Raw genomic sequence first — 23382 nt, 5'->3', positions numbered from 1 at the left:
TCATGCCTGTAATTCCAGCTCTTCAGGAGGCTAAGACAGAATCGAAGTTTGAAGCCAGCCTGGGCAGACAAAGCTGGAACACTTACCTCCAATTAAACAGCAAAAAGCCAGAAGTGGCTGGGCAGCCTGTGGCTCATGCCTATAATCCTAGCTACTCAGGAAGCTAGGATCTAAGAATTCCAGTTCAAAGCTAGCTTAGGCAGGAAAGTTCATGCGACTGTTATCTCCAATTAATGAACAGAAAACCACAAGTGGCATTGTGGCTCAAAGTGGTAAAGAACTCAGGACAGCACCCAGACCCTGAGCCGTGGACAGACCCTTGGCCCTGAGTTCAAGCCCCATAATTAATTAAAAAAAAAAACAACAAAAAAACCGCACCAAAAGTAGGGAGTGTGGCTCAAATGGTAGAGTGCAAGCCTTGAGCTTTTAAAAAAGCAAGATCACGAGGTCCCAAGACTGGCACCAAAAAAAAAAAAAGAAGGAAAAATATACAGCAGTGTAATTGATTGCCCGAGGAAGAAAGTTGAGTTTATTTTTGCTTTATGGTTCCACAACAGAAGCAAATGCCACATTTTTTAAACAACTTGATTTCTTTCTTTTCTTCTATTTTTAAAATGGGTTTCATTAAGAATTATAGCATGCTTATTTTGAAGAGCATTCAGTGAGGCTTACCTGAAAGCACAAAGCAAATTGAATATTTTAAACAGAAAACAGAGGCCAAAAAATGAGAGGTAAGAGGTTTCCTCCACAGCACTTGATGTGAGTCAACCACATCAAGTACGAAATCCTCAATTGTGTGCTGACAGCGAAAGCATATTAGAATGTTCCAAGTCCGGGTTTCCTTTACAACAACTCCTACCAGGAAACTTCCATGTGAGACTCTTATGAGCAGAACACATTGGGTAACTAACTACAACTGTAGTTTTGCAAAGGGATTTTTATTTTACTGTTTTAAACAGCCCTTTAGCCCCCCTGCCAAATCCTGACTGAAGGTACCTCCCATCCTATACCCTGATTGTGTTGTGGGTGGAAGCTGGTGAGCGGAGGCTGGGCAGTGGGTGGAAAATCCCATTGTGAAGAGCTGAGGTTAAAGATACGCACTTGAGGGCTCTGCCTTTATTTCATTAGCAACCTTCAGCTTGATATCCTGTATTTGGGTTCTTGGCTAATTGAGGCAGCCCGTTCAAAGTTACACTTTCCTACATGAGGCAGTTGTGGGCACCAACATGAGTTATCTCAACATGATACCAATTTCCACAGTCAATTTGGTCAATTCAGTGGAAGAAAAAAAATCAGCCTGAAAATCATTCAGAACAGTTACTGGAGGTTATTGCAGCAGCTATGGTTGGTTGACTGAATTTTTCATGTTTGAACCAGTTTTCATATTTTGTAGGCACAGTCTTGGCCATTTGGGGAAATAAATTAAGTATACAAAAGTGACACTTTAAAATCAATATCTTTTTGTATAATCACAGTAACTGATGCCTTGTAGTCCATACCATTTTAAGAAGAAATAGCTGTTTACTATTTTACGTACTATTAAATACATATGCTGAATATTTGTTATACATTGAAGGAAAGTGACCACAGTGCCCAAAATGCATCTGCAGAACTATGAATTATCAATTAGTTTGTTAGTAATAATGTTAATGATAAATTAGGCTGCCTTTTGAGACCATTTTTAAACTTTACTTATAAAGCTTTAAAATTCACCTGTATGATTCAATGATTTTAAGTAACTTTAGAGTAGTGCAGATATCACCATAATCTAGTTCCAGAACATTCCTACTGCCCTACAAGAGTCCTCATTGGCAATCAATTCTTTCTATCTATAGCCCCCATTCCCAGTCTTAGGGAAAAACTAATCTAAAACTAAACTCCCCAGAAATTTTATATAAATAGACCATACAGTAAAAAGTCTTGTGCCTAACTTTTTTCAATTAGCATAATGCTGTGTTTTAAGCAGGGGGGGAGGGGAGATAGGGACTGTTAGCAGTACTGAGGATTGAATTCAGGACCTCATGTAGGAGCTACACCTCCAGTTTCTTTTTATGTTGGTTGTTTTTGAGGTTGGGTCTCTAAGTGTCTTTGTGCCCCTGGTGGCTTTGAACTGAACTGTGATTTCCCCAAATCTCCACATCCCAAGTAGCTAGGATTATAGGCTTGAGTGATTGTACCTAGCTAGCGTAGTTTTTGCGGATGATGGAATATTGTGACATTTGTCAGAACTCTATTCCTTTTTATTGCTCATATCTTGTCTATCCATTTACTAGTAGAGGGACGTTTAGAATTGTGTCTAGTAAATAGACTACTATGAATTATGCTATCATTTAGATACACGTCTTTAGTCTGCATTTCTGTTGAGTAGACACTACAGAATTAGTATTTTATATACTAACATATACAATTTAGTATATATTAGTTTAGAGAAGGAGTTTCCCTTCCCTCCTTTTTGTCAGTCATGAGGCTCGAACTTGGGGCCTGTCCCTGAGATGTTTTTGCTCCAGGCTACGCTCCACTTTCAGCCACAGCTCCACTTTCAGTTCTCTGGTGGTTTATTGGAAATAAGAGTCTCACAGCCTTTCCTGCCTGGGCTTTCTTTGAACTGTGAGCCTCAAATCTCAGCTTCCTGAGTAGCCAGGATTATAGGCACAAACCACCAGCACCTGGCAAGAATAAGCCATTTTACATTATAATTAATTGATGTTGCATGATTTAAGAGTGACCACAAGGCTGGGGATATGGCTTAGTGGTAGAGTGCTTGCCCAGCATACATGAAGCCCTGGGTTCGATTCCTCAGTACCACGTATACAGAAAAAGCCGGAGGTGGCACTGTGGCTCTAGTGCTAGAGTGCTAGCCTTGAGTAAAAGCAGCTCAGAGACAGTGCCCAGTCCCTGAATTCAAGCCCCAGGACTGGCAAAAAGCAAAACAAAACAAAAAGTGTCCACAAAACGTGTAGAAAAGTTTCTGTTTGTTTGTTTAATTCTGGAGATAATGGGGGTTTTTAAAACCCCATTTTCAGAGCTTCATGCTTGCCAGGGAGATGGTCTACCACTGGAGCTATGACCCTACCCCCGCCTTTTTTTGTAGTTATTTTTCAGAAGGGTCTCAAGTTTTTATTCAGGGTCAGAATCAGACTGTGATCTTCCTACCAATGGCCTCCTTTGTAGCTGGGATCACAGGTATGTGGGCAGCTTATTATTTTTGCCTGGGCTGGCATCATACTGTTATCCTCCTTATCTCTTCCTCCTAAGTGACTGGCATTATTACAGACATGAGCCATCACAACCAGCTTCCCCCTCTCCCCACCCCCCCGGATCTCACTATGTCGCCCACTCTAGGCTTGAGTGATTCTCACAACTCCTTCTTAAGTAGCTGGGACTCTGGGTGTGTACCTGGGTTTATAAACATTATAGCTTATATTTAGCTTTTTGTTGTTAGTTTTGACCATTTCCAGGGTTTGAACTCAGGGCCACTTGTTCCACTGGTACTCTGTTGCAAGGTCACACCCTCAGTCCTGCTTTGTCTGTTTATTTTGGAAATGGAGTCTCATGAACTTTCTTGCTTGGGCTGGCTTCAAACCACAACACTCCAGATCTGAGCCATCTGCATAGCTAGGATTATAGGTGTGAACCACTGGAGTCTGGCATGTTTAATTTTAAGAGTATTCTGAGCCTGAGCTTTGTTTAGCATAGACTCCTGTAGAAAAGATATATTTATTCTTTAGCATGATCTAAGACCCTATTTGTAAACTCTTAACATTCTTCCTGCTCCCTGTTTTTGTTTTTTTTTTACTCTTCTAAGCATTCATTTTATTGGACAGAACTGCATTAGAACCATCTGTTTACTTGGGATAATGCAGTTACAATTCAGATTTGTGACATCATCATCAGAAAACCCCTATTACTGTGAAATCTTACTGGAAAAATGAGGACATATTGTGACAAGAGATACATACTGTGATTAAATAATTGTTAACTCTTGTGTAATCTCAACTGAACAGCACTTGCCTTTCTGAAAGAAGACAAGCTAGATGGAGCCAATGTCATGAGCATTAACTGCCCTTAGCATTTGGATGTGGTCCAGTATAATATATGATCCATATTCAGACTTTCTCTAATTTGAGTCATTATTACCAGTTCTACAAAGCTTGAATATACATAGTCTGTTCTGGCTTGCAAAATATTTTTTCCTTTCATTTGATATTCATTCAGCAACTAATTGGGCACTAGCTCTATGCCAGGCACACTGCCAACCACACTCTCACTTAATTCTCATAATAACTTTGTCAGTGTAAGAAGGTCACTACAAGCTGATATTTGTGAACTGACAGTTGTCAGTGAGCATTCAAGGTTGTTTTGTGAATCAAGTGAAAGTGTGCATACTTATCACTGAACATGTGAGCACACATGTGCACATACATATTCACATGTGCTAAAGCACATGATTTGTCACCATCCATAGGCAAGGCTGACTCTAGAATCTTAGATTAAATTCATAAAATACTTCCTACCTGTCCTTCTGCTTCCCCAGAAAGGATCTGACCAGTAGTGATCTATTCTGAGTCATCTACAAACCTAGTCTAATTGGATAATGACTAATTGCTAGGATGAGAGAAAATGAAGGGTATCTGATATTAAAAATGGTACACTTGCATAGTATCTTGTCTCTCTTCTTCAACATGATATTAACTTCTTACCTTGAAGGTTGGATTAAACCCAACTTCAAATTAGGAAATACCAAGGCATGATATTTCATACTTAACGCTGAAAGAGATTAAAGTTAATTTGGCTTTTCACTAAAGGCTCTTATAGAAGAAGTATATTTCTTGTGAGTGGGATGAAAAGAATCTGCAGTTCCCTGCTTCTGCATACCTCATTTGTATTTTCTTTGGCTCCGTTAAACCAAAGCTGTACCATTTATTTAAACTTACTTGCCTCAATAAAACTAATTGATAAACCCTAATAATTAATGGCCTGAAGTAAACCAAAATGACTTACATCTGCCCTGATGATTCCTACTTATAGTGACTCACTTTAATGACTCATCTTTCCTGTGCTTTGCTTACAGAAAAAAACCTGTGATGGCTCTCTATGAGCTGAATGCTGTCTATTACTCTTTGTTTACCACAGTTTGATATTGTGTTAAAATAAACAGACATGCCTGTCTCCTTTAACGTAATATTTCTGCCTAGTCAGGTGTACCATCGTCTATGCTTTTGGGAAATGAACCAAAAAATGCAAATCAGCTCAGTAATCCTGAAGCTATTCTTTTTTTTTTTTTTATTGTGAAAATACTGTACAGAGGGGTTACAATTACATGGGCACTGAAGCTGTTCTTGAGAGTAGTAGAATTTGCATGTTTTAAATGAAAACTAGAATTAGTAAGCATATTTACTATATGTTCTATATAATATATATAGTATACACATATATACTATATGTCAACAAACCTCTACCTTAAGGTGAATATTGTATGCAAAATAAAAGGAAAACAAGGCAATTATGCTTAGCTCAACATGTAAAGGGGTTCTCTGCTTCAGTTTTTGACATATGAATTCATATTTAAATGAAGTCCTATTATAACTCACATCCCATTCATCTTAAACATGATTCGAGGTGGCTTATGTTGTAAGATCAAAACAATAAATAAGAGACAGAGCTGGCACCAGTAGCTCAGATCTGTAATCCTGGCTACTCAGGAGATTGGGATCTGAAGATCCAGCCCAGGTAGTAAAGTTCTTATCTCTGATTAACCATCAAATTGCTTTAGTAGCAATAGAAATTATTTTCTACACATAATGAAAAATATCACTTTTATAGCTTGGTTGATTCCCAATTGACAATAACAATACTCTACAGATTGTTGACTATTTGAAAGCAATTTTATATTTGTTTCATCTAATCCTCACTGCTCTTTGAAATGGACATATAAAATTTACCTCTCTGAAAGAGTAGAAGCAAAAATGTCTAATACTAAGCCCTAAGTCACAACCCAAGTTATGGGTTGAAATGATTGAAACAAAGAAGGGTCCTAGTAGCTCATACCTGTAATCCTATTAGAGACTGAGGTTTGAAGCAAGCCCAGCAAGAAAGTCTGCAAAACTCTTATGTTCAATTAATCACCAAAAAACAAACAAACAAACAAACAAAAACAAAACAGAAGTAGAGCTGTGGCTCAAATGGGAAAGTGCTAGCCTTGAATGAAAAAGGCTAAGGACACCTCCCAGGCCAACTTCAAGCCCTGAATGGTACCAAAAAGAGAAATCAAAAAGACTGAAGCAACCACAGATTCTCTTTTCTCCCCAATGAATTCATTGGCTTTGTTTAAAGGGATATTGTGTTCAAATGGACACCTCAGCATTGGGCACCACCATGCCTAGCTATAACCCTTTTTTTGAGTAGCGATGCATTTGGGGAATATGTAGCTTCCTTTTTATGGAGAAAAATCATGTAGTAAAAGTGGTATATTTAATGTTTAATATGTAGTACTATAAAAATATGTAGAAATTCAAGAAATTTTGAGAGAACACTTGGTTAAACAGATACCTTGTCTAGACAAAGCAACTTGAAATCAAAGTTGAGAGCCTCTGACTGAGGTTACAGTGTGTGATATCTGAAATGCATGTTAACCCCTCATTGCTGAAGCAGATTCACAGACAAATACTGTGTGCTTCTAACCTCCATTCATTTATAACTCATTCATTTTTTTATTTTTTAGGTAGGATCTTACATTTCTGCTTAATACCAGAGTCAGACCTTGATCCTCCTATTTCCACCTTCAGAAGAGTAGAGCTTGTGTCACATGCATGTGACTACTATGTCTTACTTATTTTTAGAGACAGGTTCTCATTAACTTTCTTCCCCAACTAGCTTCATACAATGATACTCCCATCTCTACCTCTCAGGCAGCGTGGATTATAGTCATGCACCACTGCACCTGGCTACCTGCCACTCTTTTGGGCACTAGGAATACAGTAGTCAACAGAAGAGTCAGAGTCTCTACCTTTTGTTCTAGCATTAGTCAAGGCAACACTAAATGATTTAATATATGAGAAAGTACCTGACATAGAGCCTGTTTCATCATGACTAGAGAATACTAATTGTTAGTTATCGACTTTGAACTTAAAGTAGGAATTAAGTATCTACTCTTGATAAGGTAGTTTGGACCATTTTGTAAGGGGGAGGGAGGAAAGAGATGAACACATTTGCAGACTTTTTTTTTCAAATATTACATTAAAACATTATGATTTTTCTTACATTCAGGGGTCCTTATATGTTCTTAAATGTGTTTGGTTGTCTGTCCTAGGCCACTTTTGCCATCAGAGATGAGATGTGGAAGCCAGTGCTACAGTGGGTCCACACAAGTGTGGGGTATTGTCTTGCTTGGATAGTTTTTGTGGCTTCCTTGAGTTACAGAAACGGTTCATTGTTGTCCCTCATCAGGCATTACATAGAAACCCTTTGTGTCATTATGTACCAACTGACAGCTTTGCAACAGCTATGTCAGTTCTTTTGTTAAGTGTAACGACAGTCAAAAATGATGTTGTGGAAGGAAAGAATAAATGAAACCCACTGGTAAGAGCATATATGGTATATAAACACATCTTTTAGGCTAGTTTCTGGCATTATCTGAAGTAGCATTTGAAATGCACAATACAGGAAATTGTGTGTGTGTGTGTGTGTGTGTGTGTGTGTGTGTGTTCTTTGTTTCATTCTGCTGTTAAAAGCACATATGATTAGTTCTGTTTCTTGTTGGCTTTGCTGTGACCTTACTACTTCTTAGGTGGGTAAGGGTAGTTTGTTGGTTACAGGTAGAGAGTAAAACTAGTCTTTCTATGCAAATTCTTTGCAAGATTACATTTTCTTATATGTTTACTTTTCCTTAAACTTAGGGATGGGTTGAAATATTTAATTGGACTTCCACTTGAAATAAACTCTTGACTTTATAGAAATGGCTAGGAGTACCTGGGAGTTAGGACTTTTGTCTCCAGATGAAATACTTTGGAGTAAATTTGTGATGACAGTTTTGGGGTGAGCAGATATCATTTCTGCAATATGGTAATGGTAGTAGTGGTGGTGGTAGTGGTAGTATGTGTGTGTGTGTGTGTGTGTGTGAGAGAGAGAGAGAGAGAGAGAGAAAGGAGAGAGATTTTGAAGCAAGCATTAAGGAATTAATTAGTGGCTTTTTCTGGTCCTTTTTTAGATGTGAAGCCCTCCAATATGCTTGTAAACACCAGAGGACAGGTCAAGTTGTGTGACTTTGGAGTGAGCACTCAGGTAGGTCTCTTTTGCTCCCACAATGTTATCCTTCTGTAATGTCCACCTTTTCTTTTCAGTCTGCTCTCAGGCTTAAAAAAAAACACCTAGCCACCAGACAAACAGAAGTCTACCTCTTTCCCTCGGCTGGGAGTGTGTTGTTCATTTTTAATCTCTAAGCGAGTTTCCTTCATCAGAATATGATTGTTCATTGTTTAATGACAGTAAAAACTGCTGATATTGTAATTACTACTTCCGAATAGCAAACTTCATTGATATGCAGCTTTGATATGAAAGCGTTTTGGCCAGACAAAAGGGAGGGCAGAGTGGGAGCTGTGCCTAGGGAGCCCAACTGGCCCACAATAAAAATTAATACTGGGAGCAACAATAGTGGAGGGCCATTACAATGTGCAGCACAAATTTTAATTAATTTCCATTTTGGGCCTCCCCTGAGGACCCCGGTGATAGTGACCTATGAGCGTGCTGTGATGTTGATTTGAATTGCAGCCACCTTTACTCCCAGCCAAACATGAAGACCAAAGCGAAGGTCATCGCTGTATTATGAGTTGTCAAAGTCTGTTATCCCTCCAGCGTATTTAGCGTTCGTTTCATTCTAGTAATGCATGGGGCTTCATTCACATTTTGAGCCATCTGACTAAAAAATTCTACTTCAAAATTGACTTTTTATATCAGGCGGGTTTGGGGTACTAAAGCGCTTAAGCATCCTGCTTAAGTGAATTGTTTAAGGTTATCTGCTATAAACTGTAATGCTGTGCTTGTTTAAATTGGAAATCACATTCAAAAGAAAAGAGAGATTTAATCATTTTTAATGCCTTTCTAGATAAATTTGTTCCCTTTTACATAATTTTTAGTTGATTTGTAGGAATGATGATTGTAGGTTAAATGAGGAATAATTGCCCATTTTATTTCCACATTATCTTTATATTGTTCTGACAAACTGTTTTGTCTCATAGCTGGTGAATTCTATAGCCAAGACGTATGTTGGAACAAATGCTTACATGGCGGTAAGTAAACTTATGCAAAAATAACATTTAAAACCAGCATCTTTATCTTTATGTACTTGGTAATGTACAGTTCTTGAATTAATTCCCCAGCCTTAGCTGAGCAGATCATAAATTACAAAGTCAATCCAGTCATGATACAATTTTTAAATCTCAAGAATCCATGAGGGTTTATAGAGAAGCTATCAACTTATCTGACTTGTTGGTTTAACATGTGTAAGTGTGAAATTTCTGAGGACTAGTTTTGTTTATTTGTTTTGTGTTTTTGGCAGTACTGGCATTTGAACTCAGTGCTTTACCTTCATCTAGACAGATATTTTATCACTTAAGCCAGGTCTCCAGCCCTTTCAAATAGAATCTTGCATTTTTGCCTAGGGCTGGCCTCACACTCTCATCATCGCCACCCCCCCCCCCCCCATTTTATACCTCTAGAGTAACTGGGATTACTGGTATACACCATCATGCCAAAACCTCCTCAGTTTTACAAAATATAATTTTGTTAGGGTGTTGAACAGAGAGGTTACCATTTTGTAAGTCAGGTAATGAGTACAATTCCTTTGGGCAATGTCACCCCTTCCTTTGCTTTCCACCAGTTTCTCTCTCATGTCCCTGCCCACAAGTTACATAGTTCATTTTCCACATAGTATATACTGAATACACTGTACTATGACTGCATTTGTTTACCCTTCTTCCCTCCATTTCTGCACCTCCCTTTTGCCCTCCTAAAAAGACAAAAAAAAGCAACACCACCCTATGTTTTTCATTTCCTGGAATTTGTTTTGATAAATAGTATTAAATGTTCAGAGGGTTCCTCTCCTAAAAGTATGCTCCTTTACTCTGACTACAAAACTTCTTCATTTTGAAGTTTAGACTTATAGTTATATGGCACTTTATAACACATTGGCAATTTTTTTTCACACAGTTTAATTATCCTAATGTATGCCAAGGCATCCATCAGTAAGATTGTTTTTTTCCAGAAATACAAATCAGTTTTGTTACTAGATCAATATTAAATTACTGGCTGGGAATGTGGCTAAGGGGTAGAGTGCTTGCCTAGCATGCATGAAGCCCGGGTTCGATCCCTAAGTACCACATAAAAAGGCCAGAAGTGGCTCTGTGGCTCAACAGGTACAGTGCCCAGGTCCTGAGTTCAAGCCCCAGGACTGACAAAAGAAAGAAATTAAATTACTGATATAGCCAAATCTTATTTATGGATCACTGAATGACTTTTGCTAGCAATTCTTTTTAGAATTTCTACCTGTATATTTTGATATTATTATTAGTATATTAGTTTCACTGAACTAAATTGGCCAATAAAAGGTAGAGGAAAATCTTTTTCTTAGAACCTTTTGAGTAAGTCATTTTTCATTGCTTTATACATCACTCTGAGAATGGGAGGTAAAAGGGCAAGCAGAAACTTATTTACTATATTTTGGAGCAGAGTTTTAGGATGAATTTTTACAAGAACGCTAGATTGATTTAGTTAACCTTTTTCATTTCAATAGCCTTTATGTGGTCTAAAAAGACAATTTTAGTCTGGATAGAACCGTAGATCTTGCTCTTCATTTTTGTTTTTTGTTCACCTATTATCTTGATTAGAAGATTCTAGTATCCTGGATCTTCTCACAATCAGTGCAAAACATTTTTCTTTCATTTAGATACCAGAAAATTTAAAGGGCTTTGGAGTTTTTTTTGTTTGTTTATTTGTTTTCTAAGAAAAGTTGGGAAAAAGATTGACCTTGAAGTCACCTTATCTGCTTTTGGAAACCTAAATTTCCTTCTGGGCTCTCCTTAGATGAGATTGGTGAGCCATCTCTGTAGTTAACAAAGCCCTGCTGAATGCTGGATTCAGCCCTTGAAAGATATGAAACACTGTGATTTAAAAAGAAAAACCATCAATGAAATAACTTGCCAACTACACATCATGTTCTTAGTAGCTTTAAATTGTTCTAATAATTAAACCACATTATATTTAAATGTACAAATCCAGATTACAGTTGTCTTTCCCAGGTGGACATTAGAGAAATTACTTTTTTCCCCCTTTTGTTTATGGATAAATGTGATGTGAGTATCAGTTAATTGAAAATGGGAGGATTCAAATTAGGAAATGTTCACTCAGATTGGCAAAGCTAAAAATTGCTTTGCTTCTTTGGTGAGTTAATTGTCATTATCAACTTTGTAATTCAAGCTGTAAAAAGAATAAACTACCAAGGAAGGAAACAATAATAGCCTAATAGTAATAGCAAGAGCTTTGTTTACTTCAGTAAGCTGAGTACTTACCTAAATTGTGGGGGATTAAAGGTTGGAGGTGGAGAATCATAGCCCTAACTCTCTTGGTGTATTAACACAGGCCTTCTGTCTGCTGGCAATCTCTTGAGGGAGACAGCTTGGGCTTTTGGAGTTTTTTAAACCACAACTGGATCTTACTTTAGCTGGTCTAGTTTGTAATTTTGCATCACACATGAATATCTATGCCAAGTGTTAGAGAACTATAGCCCTCAGTCTGTTTTTGTAAATAAAGTTTTATTGGATTATGGCCATGGCCATTTGCTTATGTGTTGAGTATGGCTGCTGTCATACTCTGGTGGCAGAACTGAGCATTTTTGACAATTGCTACAGAGACCATATGGGCTACAAAGTGAAAAATATTTACTATCTGGCCTGTTACAGAAATAAATTTGCCAACCCCTTGCTTATGGCAGTGAAAGCTATATCTGAAACCTTTAGGTAAATCAACAAGTGTTCACTGAGCCCCTCCAAGTGCTAGTCAGGGATGATATAATTACTTTGCAGTCTAGAGAAGATGTGAGTGAAACAGAAAACATGATCTCATGTATAACAGCAGTGAGTGTGAACTAATAAAGTCTTAAGCTGTCTTCTTACTTGAGGAAGCAAGAAGACATACAGTGTACACATGGTGATTCTAAAGAGATGTGACAAGGGCTCTTAGAAAAGAGAGAGCAGAAGCATGCTAGGAAGTGTTGGACAGAAACTAGAGCACTATGGCATCATTGGAGGTGAGGAGGTGGGGCATAGGGCAGTGATAAATTGTGATCTGATGATGTGGTATTCTTATTTTATATCCATTTTCCTCATTTTGTGTTTATATATACTACTATGCAGTGATAGTAGCATCAACAATTACAGTAAACGATTACCACTATGTGCCAGTTATTCTTTTCTTTTTCTTTTTTTGTGAGTTGGAACTTGTTCTTGCTTGAGACACAACATATGGGCCTTTTTACCTTATTTGTTCATGGTTTTCCTCAGGCCACATGATTGTACATACTACTTAAGGTCCACATTATTAGGATTATAGGCAGGAAGCACCATGCTAGCTTATTGGATGAAACAGAGTCTCATTAACTTTTTGCCCAGGTTGACCTCAAAGCAGAGTCCTTCCACCTCCCAAGTAGCTAGGATTACAGGTATGACCTACTACACCCAGCCCTTTAAATCCTCATAACAGCCCTATGACATAATGTTAGCTTTCTTAGTCTATAGATGAAGAAATTGAGGCAGGAGAAGTTATATGATTTACCCAATTCCATACAGCTAATAATGTAGGAGAGTTGGGATTCAAACTTATGTCATCTGCCTTGAGACATTAATTTCTTAATTTTTTTGCCTCACACTGTATCCAAGTTTATGATGTGTCTCCTCCAAGTTAGACTGTGAATGTCACAGGGGCAGGCCTTATTCTGCTCACTTTCTATACCTTTCCTCCACACGGTGCCCAGTGAGTAAATTAGCTTCCTTCCAAAAGTGACTAGTTCATTTTCATAAGCAGAGCATCAGACTCTGTATTAAATATCTTGCTTCTGTATGAAGGTCTGGAAGACCAAAAGTACTCAAATGCAACCAGCTAGCTTGTTCAAATTCAGAAAAGTTCATATCAGTGCCACTTTAGTCTCAATGCCACTTTAGTCTACTGTAACCTCAAATATAAGATACAAGACTGTAGGACAAAAATAAGAAAGCTTTTGTTGAAGAAAAGAAAATTTTTTTTCTAACATCCCAAGTCTTTTTAAGGTAGGGTAGATTAAACAGTAGACTTGTAGAAGACTTGGAAAAATCATGATCTAGCCTCTTCACCTGGAAACGAAGGTGCCCTCTTCAAGGACACCTGCTTTTTTAGGTCATGATAATTGGGTTCAGCAGGCACTTTCATCCACAGCATGAAGATTTGCAACTGCATTTTAAAATAATTTCATCCAAGATTATAAAAGTGGTCCAGAAGGCTTTGCAACACATACTAAACTGTTTCTCAGAAATTCTAATTGCTGGGCTGGGAAGGTGGCTCAGTGGTAGAGCGCTTGCCTTGCATGCCTGAGGCCCTGGGTTCGATTCCTCAGCACCACATAAGCAAAAAGAAAAAAAGCCGAAAGTGGCACTGTCGCTCAAGTGGTAGAGAGCTAGCCTTGAGATGAAGAGCTGAGGGATAGTGCCCAGGCCCAGAGTTCAGTCCCCACAACCGGACCCAAAAAAAAAAAAGAAATTCTAATTGCTAAAATTGCTCTGTTCTTAAGATTAAACTTCCTAATACTTTAACAAACTACTTATTTGTATTTTTTCATTATAATTTTAAAAATCAGATTTAGAAGCTTGACTTTATTGTGAATAACTGAAACTTGAAAATTTTCAAAATAATGTTGTAGCCAGTTGTTGGTAGCTGATGCCTGTAATACTAACTATTCGGTGTTATGTGTGTGAGTGGGGGGAGGGGAGAGTGAGAGAGAGAAAGAGGAGGAAGAAGAGGAGGAGGAGATGAGGAAGAGGAAGAGGAAGAGGAAAAAAAAAAACCTGTAAGCAGTCAAAACTAGATGCAAGGCTGGGAATGTGGCTTGGTGGTAGAGTGCTTGCCTAGCATGCATGAAGCCCTGGATTCAATTCCTCAGTACCACATGAAACGAGCCAGAAATGCAGCTGTGGCTCACAGGGTAGAGTGCTAGCCTTCAGCAAAAGAAGCTCAGGGGCAGAGTCTAGGCCCTGAATTAAAGCCCCAGGACTGGCAAAACACAACAAAACAACTAGATGCATTAGGAAACAAGGCAAGAAGAGGAAAATACAACAAGAAAAGCAGTAGCACAAAAAAAGTATGGACATTGGTAGACTTCAAAAAAAACCCCAATAAACTAAAACAAAAATTGAAAACCCACTGTAGGATTAGTGAACTGAACAGTAGATCTAAATTAGAGCAGTCTAACTCTGGAGCTCTTGTTCAGCTTGCTGTACTACCTTCATGGGGACCTTGCCAGCCTACAAGAAACTTAGGGTACATACCAAAATACTCCCATCACTTGGGGTACATATTTTGGTTACATCCTAGCTTCAAGCATTTGTGCTTGCTTTCTTAATTTTCTAATCACCCTAACTGAAAACCAACTCCTTAGTATCTTTCTGCTTCTGACAGTATTCTGAAATATTGTAATAAACGGTTCTGGAATTTGTTAAATATGTATCTGGGATAAATGCTTAGTCATAGAGGGCTGCAGAAGTAGAATGTGAATTCCTCTTGAAAGGCATAAATCCTGCTTTTTGGCCATGCCTTATTGTTGTTCTGTTAAGAATAGGACAGAGTTGTTTTATTTACCTAAACTTCAATACCAAGGTGCTTCAGACAAGAGTTGTGATTTTCTTATTATTTAGCTTTCCACCTAATTGACAGCTGTCATCTGACAAAGTATTCCCCAGCCTCAGCTTTTTGACTATAAATACTCATCACACATCTTCTGTCAATGGTGTGATATATGGTAGTTAGTTTTGTTTAGTTCATTTTTTTTTTTTGGAGGGAAGAGGACAGGACACACCGCTTTAGTCTCAAGTGTAAGACTGACTTTGAAATATGCAGTCTCTGGCCATCACTCCTGGCTACATCGGTTTGAAATGTGGTGGGACTCACTGTGTACTTGAGTCAATTGCAAGGGCTTGGGCAGATTTTAAAGTCTCTGTCTCCCATAAGCATTCATTAGAGTGGACCCGTGGAGCTTCTGCCTGCTTTTGCTGAGCATTCTTGCTCAAGCATTGCATCCCAACAGCTTGCTATAAAAATAATGTTTTCCAATAGGAGGTTATCAGAATCCCATCATGAAGGAATCGTATAATTTGCTTCCTGATATTTGTAAACATAACTTTTTCTTTTTTTTCTAAGTTTAACTTTCTATGCTTTATTTTTAGTTTGCATTTCTTTTGATAGTTCAGTGGGCACATATAATGAATGTATTTAATATATTGTTGGCTCATACAAAATATTTATGAATTCTTCTGTTTATGTGTGAATGTTCTGTGTACTTGGATGAAGTGTTACATATTGATAACTGTCTGTCAGTGAAAGGAAGAAATAGACACAGAAAAACAAAAAAGACCAGAGAGTAATTGTTGAAGGTAGAATTGAGTCATAGGGGAGCTCTATGTGTAGTCTTTTGAGGAACCTCCATACTGCTTTCCAGAGTGTCTGAACAAGTTTACACTCCCACCAGCAATGCAGTAGGGTTCCCTTTTGGCCACATCCCCTTCAGCATCTGTCATTGGTAGATTTTTAAATTATTTTTTTCATTTATAGCCATTCTAAATGGGGTGAGGTGTTGTTTCGATTTGCATTTCTTTTATGGCCAGAGAAGTTGAACATTTCTTCATATGTCTCCTGGCCATTCTTATTTCCTCTTCAGAGAAGTGTCTCTTTAAGTTTTTAGCTTGCTTATTAATGTGGCAGTTGTTTCTTTGAGGTTCCCACTTCTGGGCATTTACCCAGATGATCACAAACAAGGCCATACTAAAGCTACCAGCACAACTGTGTTTATTGCAGCATTATTCACCATAGCTAAGATAGGGAACCAACCCAGATGCCCCTTAGTAGATGAGTGGATCAAGAAAATGTGGTACTAAGACTTTATGTTGAAAAACAAACTTTACACTTTGGCAGGGTGGAGGTGGGGGCGGGGATGCGAGGGCAGGGATGGTAAGGGGAAACAAAGGAGGAGGCAACAATACTTGATAAGAAATGTACTCATTTCCTTGCTCATGTAATTGTAACCCCTCTGTATGGTATTTTCACACTAAAAAAATTAATAAAAAATGAGGTACATATATACAATGGAATTCTATGCTTCCATCAGAAAGAACGACACTACCCCATTTGTTAGGAAGAGGAAAGACTTGGAAAAAAAAATCATATTAAATGAAGTTACCCAGTCCTAAAGAAATTTAGGTCCCATGGTTTCCCTTATTTGAAATAATTAGTATCCATATAGGATAATCTTATCAGAAGAGCTGAAAAGCTCAAAAACCATGTACAGATAACCATATTAGAGGTTAAGTGCCAGGTGCTGGTGGGTCATGCCTGTAATCCTAGCACTCGGGAAACTGAGATCAGAGGATCACGATTAAAACCAGCCCGGGCAGGAAAGTCCATGAAACTCTTACCTCCAGTTAACCACTAGAAAACCAGAAGTGGCGTTGTGGCTCAAGCAGTAGAGCGCTCGCCTTGAGCTGAAAAGTGCAGGGACAGTGCCCAGGCCCAGAGTTCAAAGCCCCATGACAGACCAAAAAAAAAAAAAAAAAAGATGGTGCTAAGTGAAATGAATCCCAAAATATGGACAAAAGAGGTCTGTCTTTATTGTTATTATTTTAAATGTACCATGTGATTTTATTTTTGTTGTTGTTGTTTGTTGTTTGTATGGCATATCCCTTGTTGTCACTGTACTTGATTTTGATATCCTGCATCTTGTATATACATAGGTCTAATCTATGGAGGGGAAGGGGAATAACAAAACGCTGAACAAGCACACAGAATGACCCAATGCAACAAGGATACCCACAGGACAGTATATTGGAAACGAACTTTACAACTTCAGGGAAGGGGGGTCAGTTTGGGAAGAGGGGAGGAGTGGGGGAGGTAGAGGAGGGAAAGGATAGTGGGACAGGACAACAACAAGGAAGGAAAGAGGTAACAATAACCGACAGGTAATGTACTCATTGCCTTACTCATGTATCTGTAACCCCTCTGTACATCTCTACAATAAAATAAAAGAAAATAATTTTTTAAAAGGTAGAATTGAGAGGGTTTTAGGATTTACAACTTTCCCATAAGTTTATATACACCCAAGTGCCAGTAATATTTGGGGAAGTTATTTTAGAAGACTCTACAAACTTAAGTTTGTGGGGGTTTTTTGTTGTTGTTGGTAGTGGTGGTGGTGGTGGTCATGGGGCGTGAACTCTGGGCCTGGGCACTGTCCCTCAGCTCTCCAGCTCAAGGCTAGCGCTCTTACCACTTGAGCCACAGCACCACTTTCGGCTTTTTCTGCTAGGTGGTGCTTAGGAATCGAACCCAGGGCCTCATGCGTGCAAGACAAGCACTCTCCCACTGAGCCACCTTCCCAGCCTTAAGTTTGTGTTTTAAACTGTGTGTGCAGTAAGCATGTACTGCATCTTTGGTCAGCTGCTCACTGCCATGTGTCCTCCATAGCGTTGGGTATGAGCTCAGCAAGACACTCTACCTCATGGGGAAACAGATTAGAAAAGAGACAGTTACAAGACAGAGCAAAAAGCACAGAGTTTTTGTGAAGTACCTTTAATTCTGTCTGAGGAGCAGAGGAAAGTTCCAGAAACAAAGGTGCTTAACACTGACACTAAGCAGTGAAGATGGCAGGAGACCTAGAGGGTCATTACTGCAGTAGGGGATGGGACAACTTCTAGTGAGTGGAGCTGTGTAGCAAAGAACCACCAACATAAATTATTTTCTCCAATGAAGGTCCCTAAACCCACCCCAGAGATTGAGAGTCAGGTGGTTTATTTAGAGTGAGCACCTCAGGCAGTTCTCTGATGGCTGACCCAAAGCCTACATTTTCAGTTCAAGACTAGTACTTAGTTCTGACTTGTACTTGCAGGGACAGTCTGACACATCAGAAAGAACTCCAGTTTTGCAATTAGATGTAACTGGGCTTGAACCTGGGCTTTGCTCAGTAATATTAACCATAGCTCCAGCCTTGGACAGATCACTTACTTGGGCTTCAGTTTTTACCTCAGTAATGTGAAGGCAGTCACATCTACCATGTGAGATTGGTGAGACTTGCAGAGGATGCAAAGCACTCAGCCCTGTGTCTGGCACTAATGGTCATTAAATGATAGCTTAGTATCCTTCTTATGGATGCAGCATTTCACAGTGGCTAGTACTATAAACTAAACCTCTTTAACTTGTTTTCTTCATGTTAAAAATGGGAGTGACAATAATATGGACCTAATGGATGCTTGTGAATCAGAAATGAGATAAGGACCTTTTAAAGCAGTGTCTGACACATAGAAATTCTTTAATAACAGTATAGATGATATTGGTGATATTGGTATTATTCTTGTAACTGGCTAGCTTGTTCCATAGGTATGCATCCTGGTACCTGTTGAACAAGACAGAATGAAATAGGGGATATGGTTAGGATCCAGCCCTGCCATGTATAGCTTTGTAACCTTGAGCAATTATTCCACCTTTGTGGAACAGTTTCTCACTTTCTCTTACTCATCCGTTCATGCATTTACTTCAGACAGTTCTGTGGGTATCCTAATGCAGCACGTGCCCTAATAAAATAATTCCTGTTGAAGTAGAGTATGCATATAGCAGACTTTTCCATGTTTGCTGCACAATTTGATCAAACATCCCAACTGGACTTTTCAAAGTGTTTCTTGATCCTTATCAGAGGATGCCCTGATAGTAGAATGAGATCTGAAGACTACAGTTTGAAGCCAACCCAGGCAGAAAAGTCTGAGAGACTCTTACATCCTCTTAACCAGCAGAAAAGCCAGAAGTGGAGGTATGACTCAAGTGGTAGAGCCCTAACACTGATTAGAAAAAGCTAAGGCCCTGAATTCAACCCCAATACCAGTATATACAATAAAAATAAAACAAATTAAGCCTTAGTCTTCAAGTCTTGTCTCTCAAAAACTAGTTAAAGTGTATACTTTTTGTGCTTTGTCACTCCTCAATTAAGACTACTAAATTTGGAGGGAGAAGACCCAGAGTCAAGTCTCAGATCATTCCTTGCCCAAAGTGATTCACTACATACGAGCCTTTCTTTCCTCATCTGTGAAATAGAGATAGTAGTCTTCTTCACAAGGAAACATGCAGAGGATGCATATATTTTATGTTTATTTTATATATAAAGTTTATATTTTATCTACATAATACATACACATAATGTGGAATTGTTCTGCCATCCTTAAAATGCTATGAAAATGTTGTTCCCTCACCTTAACCAAGCTCATGTTCGGTGTTACGGTTCCAATGCACAAACTTCCTTCTGTTTTCTTACAGCCTGAAAGAATTTCAGGGGAGCAGTACGGAATCCATTCTGATGTCTGGAGCTTAGGGATTTCTTTCATGGAGGTAGGTTGCAGTTGTTTGCAAATAGACACTTATTGTGCATACTGTACTAAATAAATGTCCCATAGGACTAATAGAGATTTTGAAAGAATATACCTTCAGTGCTATATAAATATATATTTCTGTAGATTTTGACTCTAATCATTACTTACTTTTATATCTTCATGTGGCTTATGGACTGTGTCTGAATTATTCTAAAACACTATTTCTCACAGATCACCTGTTTATGGATACAGCCCCATCCAAAACCAATTAAATCCAAATCTCTGATAATCTGTATGCCAGATATTTTCCCTGAGTGATCATTTTTCATACTATCTGGAGAACCTGTGTTCCAAAAGGTTTCCCAAAAAATGATATGTGGTACCTGCTTTGTTGGAATGCATATGTAATTCTCAGAGATATGCTCCCTACTCATTTGAATGTATAAAAAAGAAAAAAGTTACCTCATTCTAATATGGTCATAGCACATGTATATAAAATGTAAGGGTGGGGTAGGATGGTTATGTAGTGTAATTTTATCTTTACTCTTCATGCTGTATTTAGAATGGACTTTATCTTAGAATGCTAAGTTCACCCCCACTAGAACTCTATAGTAGGTTTTTTATAAAATGACCAAATGACATATTATAAACATAACTGGAGGGTATAACTGCTTATGAGGGGGAATAACTGTGATTAAAGTACCTTGTATACGTGTCTGAGAATGATAACAAAACCAGTTTTTTTGCAATAGGGCTATTTTAGGTTAGCTTGACAGTCTTTAAAAATGTAAAGATACCGTTAGTGGATGAATGCATATGAAGCATCATTCACTATTTACAAAGGAAGGAAATACTGTCATATGTCTTTTTTTATGATGCATGTATGAAATTTTATTTATACTCATTGCTTGTTGGCCTTTAATATAACAATTCATCATATAATCAACATATTAATAAAGGGAATAGCTATTTCTGGAAATTATTTAAAGCCAAAGTATTTCTATTTCTGAATTGCATATTATTCATATAGTTCTTTATATTTAAAGGTATATTATTTTGTGCAAATGTCTGTATCTGAGTTCTTATATGTAAGGTCAGAGATTAACATCTTTTCTTCAATAAATGTGACATACCGGTAATATATTTAAAGTCTTATATCATAATTAGTGGGAGCTCTAATCCAATTAATTCAATTAAAATGAATTATTTTATAAATGTAATATATTCCAATAAAAATGCCTAAGCCACATACTGGTGGCTCATGCTTATAATCCTAGCTAATTAAGAGGCTGAGATAAGGATGATCACCATCCAAGACCATCCTAGGCATACATGTGAGACCCCCTTCTCAACCAACATTTGAGTATGGTGTCATCTCAGATACTTGAAAGACTCAAATTGTGAGGATCAAGGTTCTAGGCCAGCCTGGAGAGAAAAGTCTATGAGACGCCATTTCAGTGTAAGAAGCTTGGCCTGATGGCATGTGGCTGTCATCCCATCATGATGGGAAGCATAAAATAGGTAAATTGTGGCCCAGGTGCATGGCCAGCCAAAAAGCAGAGACTGTATCTTAGATATAGTCAGTGCCAAAAAGGGCTAGATGTGGGGTTCATTGGTAAAACACCTGCCTACCCAGCATAAGTTTCTGAGACCAAACCTCAGTTTTGCCTCCCTCCCCGCCCAAAATCAATGTCTGGAAAAAGACACATGGGTCAACTTTAGTTACAGTAGTACAGAACTTAGGTACTCACCAGCACTGTCAGAATTGACAGTTTTGACAGAAAGAGGTTTTACAGGCTGGGTGCTAGTGGCTTACACCTGTAATCCTAGCTACTCAGGAGGCTGAGATCTGAGGATCATGGTTCAAAGCCAGCCGGGGCAAGGAAAGTCCGTGGGACTCTTATCTCCAATAAACCACTAGAAAACCGGAAGTGGCGCTGTGGCTCAAACAGTAGAGCGCTCGCCTTGAGCTGAAGAGCTGAGGGATAGTGCCCAAGCCCAGAGTTCAAGCCCCACAACAGACCAAAAAAAAAAAAAAAAAGAGGTTTTACAAAATAGAAAGGACATAAATGGGCATGTTAAATTGAACCCTTCTTATATAGCTGTTTAAAGAAATAAAAAAAAAAAACAAAAAACAGGAGGGACTCTTACATATGCTCTCTAACAAGGAAGAAAAGAAGCAGAAAAGACTCAATAGGATTGGAGATTGAATTACAATCACAATTTTGTCACCTTTTTTTTGGCCAGGCGTCTTTTCTATAATTTTTATAATGCTTGAATGTCATTGTGTTTGTAAGCAAATATCTTCAAACTCAGTTAACCTGAATGGTATTAAAAAGAAAGAAAGAAAGAAAGAAAACTGCTCAGTGTTTGTTAAATCATATTCTCCTGCTTAATTATACAAGGGATCTAAGAAATACAGTATATGTGTATCCAAATGAGTGGTTAGTCATAATGATGGACAGATAGGAGAAGTGAATCTAAAGCAGAATCTATTGGCCTGTTTGTTTCCCATTCCAAGGCTTAAACTTATGGGCTTATACTCTTTTTTTTTTTTTTTTTGGGTCCAGTCGTGGGGCCTGAACTCTGGGCCTGGGCGCTGTCCCTCAGCTCTTCGGCTCAAGGCTAGCGCTCTACTGCTTGAGCCACAGCGCCACTTCTGGCTTTTTTCTTTTTTCTTATGTGGTGCTGAGGAATCGAACCCAGGGCCTCAGGCATGCAAGGCAAGCGCTCTACCACTGAGCCACCTTCCCAGTCCTGGGCTCATACTCTTGCCTAGCTTGCTTGCTAACAGATGGTGCTCAGCCACTTGAGCCATGACTTCAATCTGGCTTTTTTTCTAGTTAATTGGAGATAGGGTCTCAGCCTTTTGGGTAGCTAGGATTACAGTTGTGAGTCCAGCCTCGCTATTACCTTGTTTATGAGGAAACTGGTACTTTTGTGGGGTTCACCCCTTGCTTCTATATAATTTTCTTTTGCATATTTTAGATCATTGTCATTGATTGTATTTTATAAATGAGCAGATATGGTGTAGAACTGTGGAGAAACTACGTGGTACAGATACAAGAATCCCAGGTTGGGAGTGAAAGGCCTGGATTGCAGTTTCAGTTTGCTGCTAGTTTCCTGGGTGGCCCTACTCCCCCCTGGGCCTCAGTTCATTCATCTGTAAAATGATTGTCTTTGAGCCTCTTTTCAGGCTTATACCCTAATGATTCTGCTCTGACTCTTTCTGCTATTCTCTTTCCTTAGCTTCATGCAACAGCAGTAGAGCTGTAGAAACAAGGGTATACCATCACTTGACATAAAACATGCAGGCGGAGCAGTACTGTCAGAGAGCATGATTGCTACACCTCAGATTTAGAGCCCAACACCTCAGATTTAGAGCCCATTTGAATGGCTCCCAGTCATCCCTCCTCCTTTTTGAGCCCTTGCTAGGCCTACTACATGGACCAGTTTGGTGAGGTGTGGAGCATGAGGACAACAACAGAAAACAAAGCTAAAACCAAATATGAGGTTTGTCAGGTAACAGTAAATCCAGTGGAGAAAACAAAAGTGGTCAGTCCTCTGATAGAGTTCCATTGGAAATGCAGAGACAGGAATATTGTGGGGGAAGCCACCTGGCAACAACAGTTACTTTGTATATGCAAGGAAAACAGAGAGACCTGTCTGACTGGAGTGGAGTTAACAGGAAGAAATAAATTCAGAGATGTAGACAGGACCAGAGCCAATGTAGGCCATGCTCAGAATT

The 23382-nt window shown here is 38.7% G+C and overlaps 1 protein-coding gene across 2 annotated transcripts in view; it reads left to right on the top strand.

Moving 5' to 3' along the window:
- Map2k5 (mitogen-activated protein kinase kinase 5) overlaps positions 1 to 23382 on the top strand; it is a 271209-nt gene that overhangs the window by 137382 nt on the left and 110445 nt on the right. For both annotated transcript variants that reach the window (XM_042687833.1, XM_042687834.1), the window contains 3 exons: positions 8207 to 8280; positions 9234 to 9284; positions 19582 to 19653. In XM_042687833.1, the coding sequence (XP_042543767.1) occupies positions 8207 to 8280; positions 9234 to 9284; positions 19582 to 19653 (197 nt within the window). The remainder of the gene's footprint in view (positions 1 to 8206; positions 8281 to 9233; positions 9285 to 19581; positions 19654 to 23382) is intronic.

This window comes from Dipodomys spectabilis, unplaced genomic scaffold, assembly GCF_019054845.1.
Source record: "Dipodomys spectabilis isolate Male_0828 unplaced genomic scaffold, ASM1905484v1 ptg000108l, whole genome shotgun sequence".
NCBI lineage: Eukaryota > Metazoa > Chordata > Mammalia > Rodentia > Heteromyidae > Dipodomys > Dipodomys spectabilis.
The sequence above is the reverse complement of the archived record's forward strand: the minus strand, read 5'-3'. Positions and strand labels throughout refer to the sequence as shown.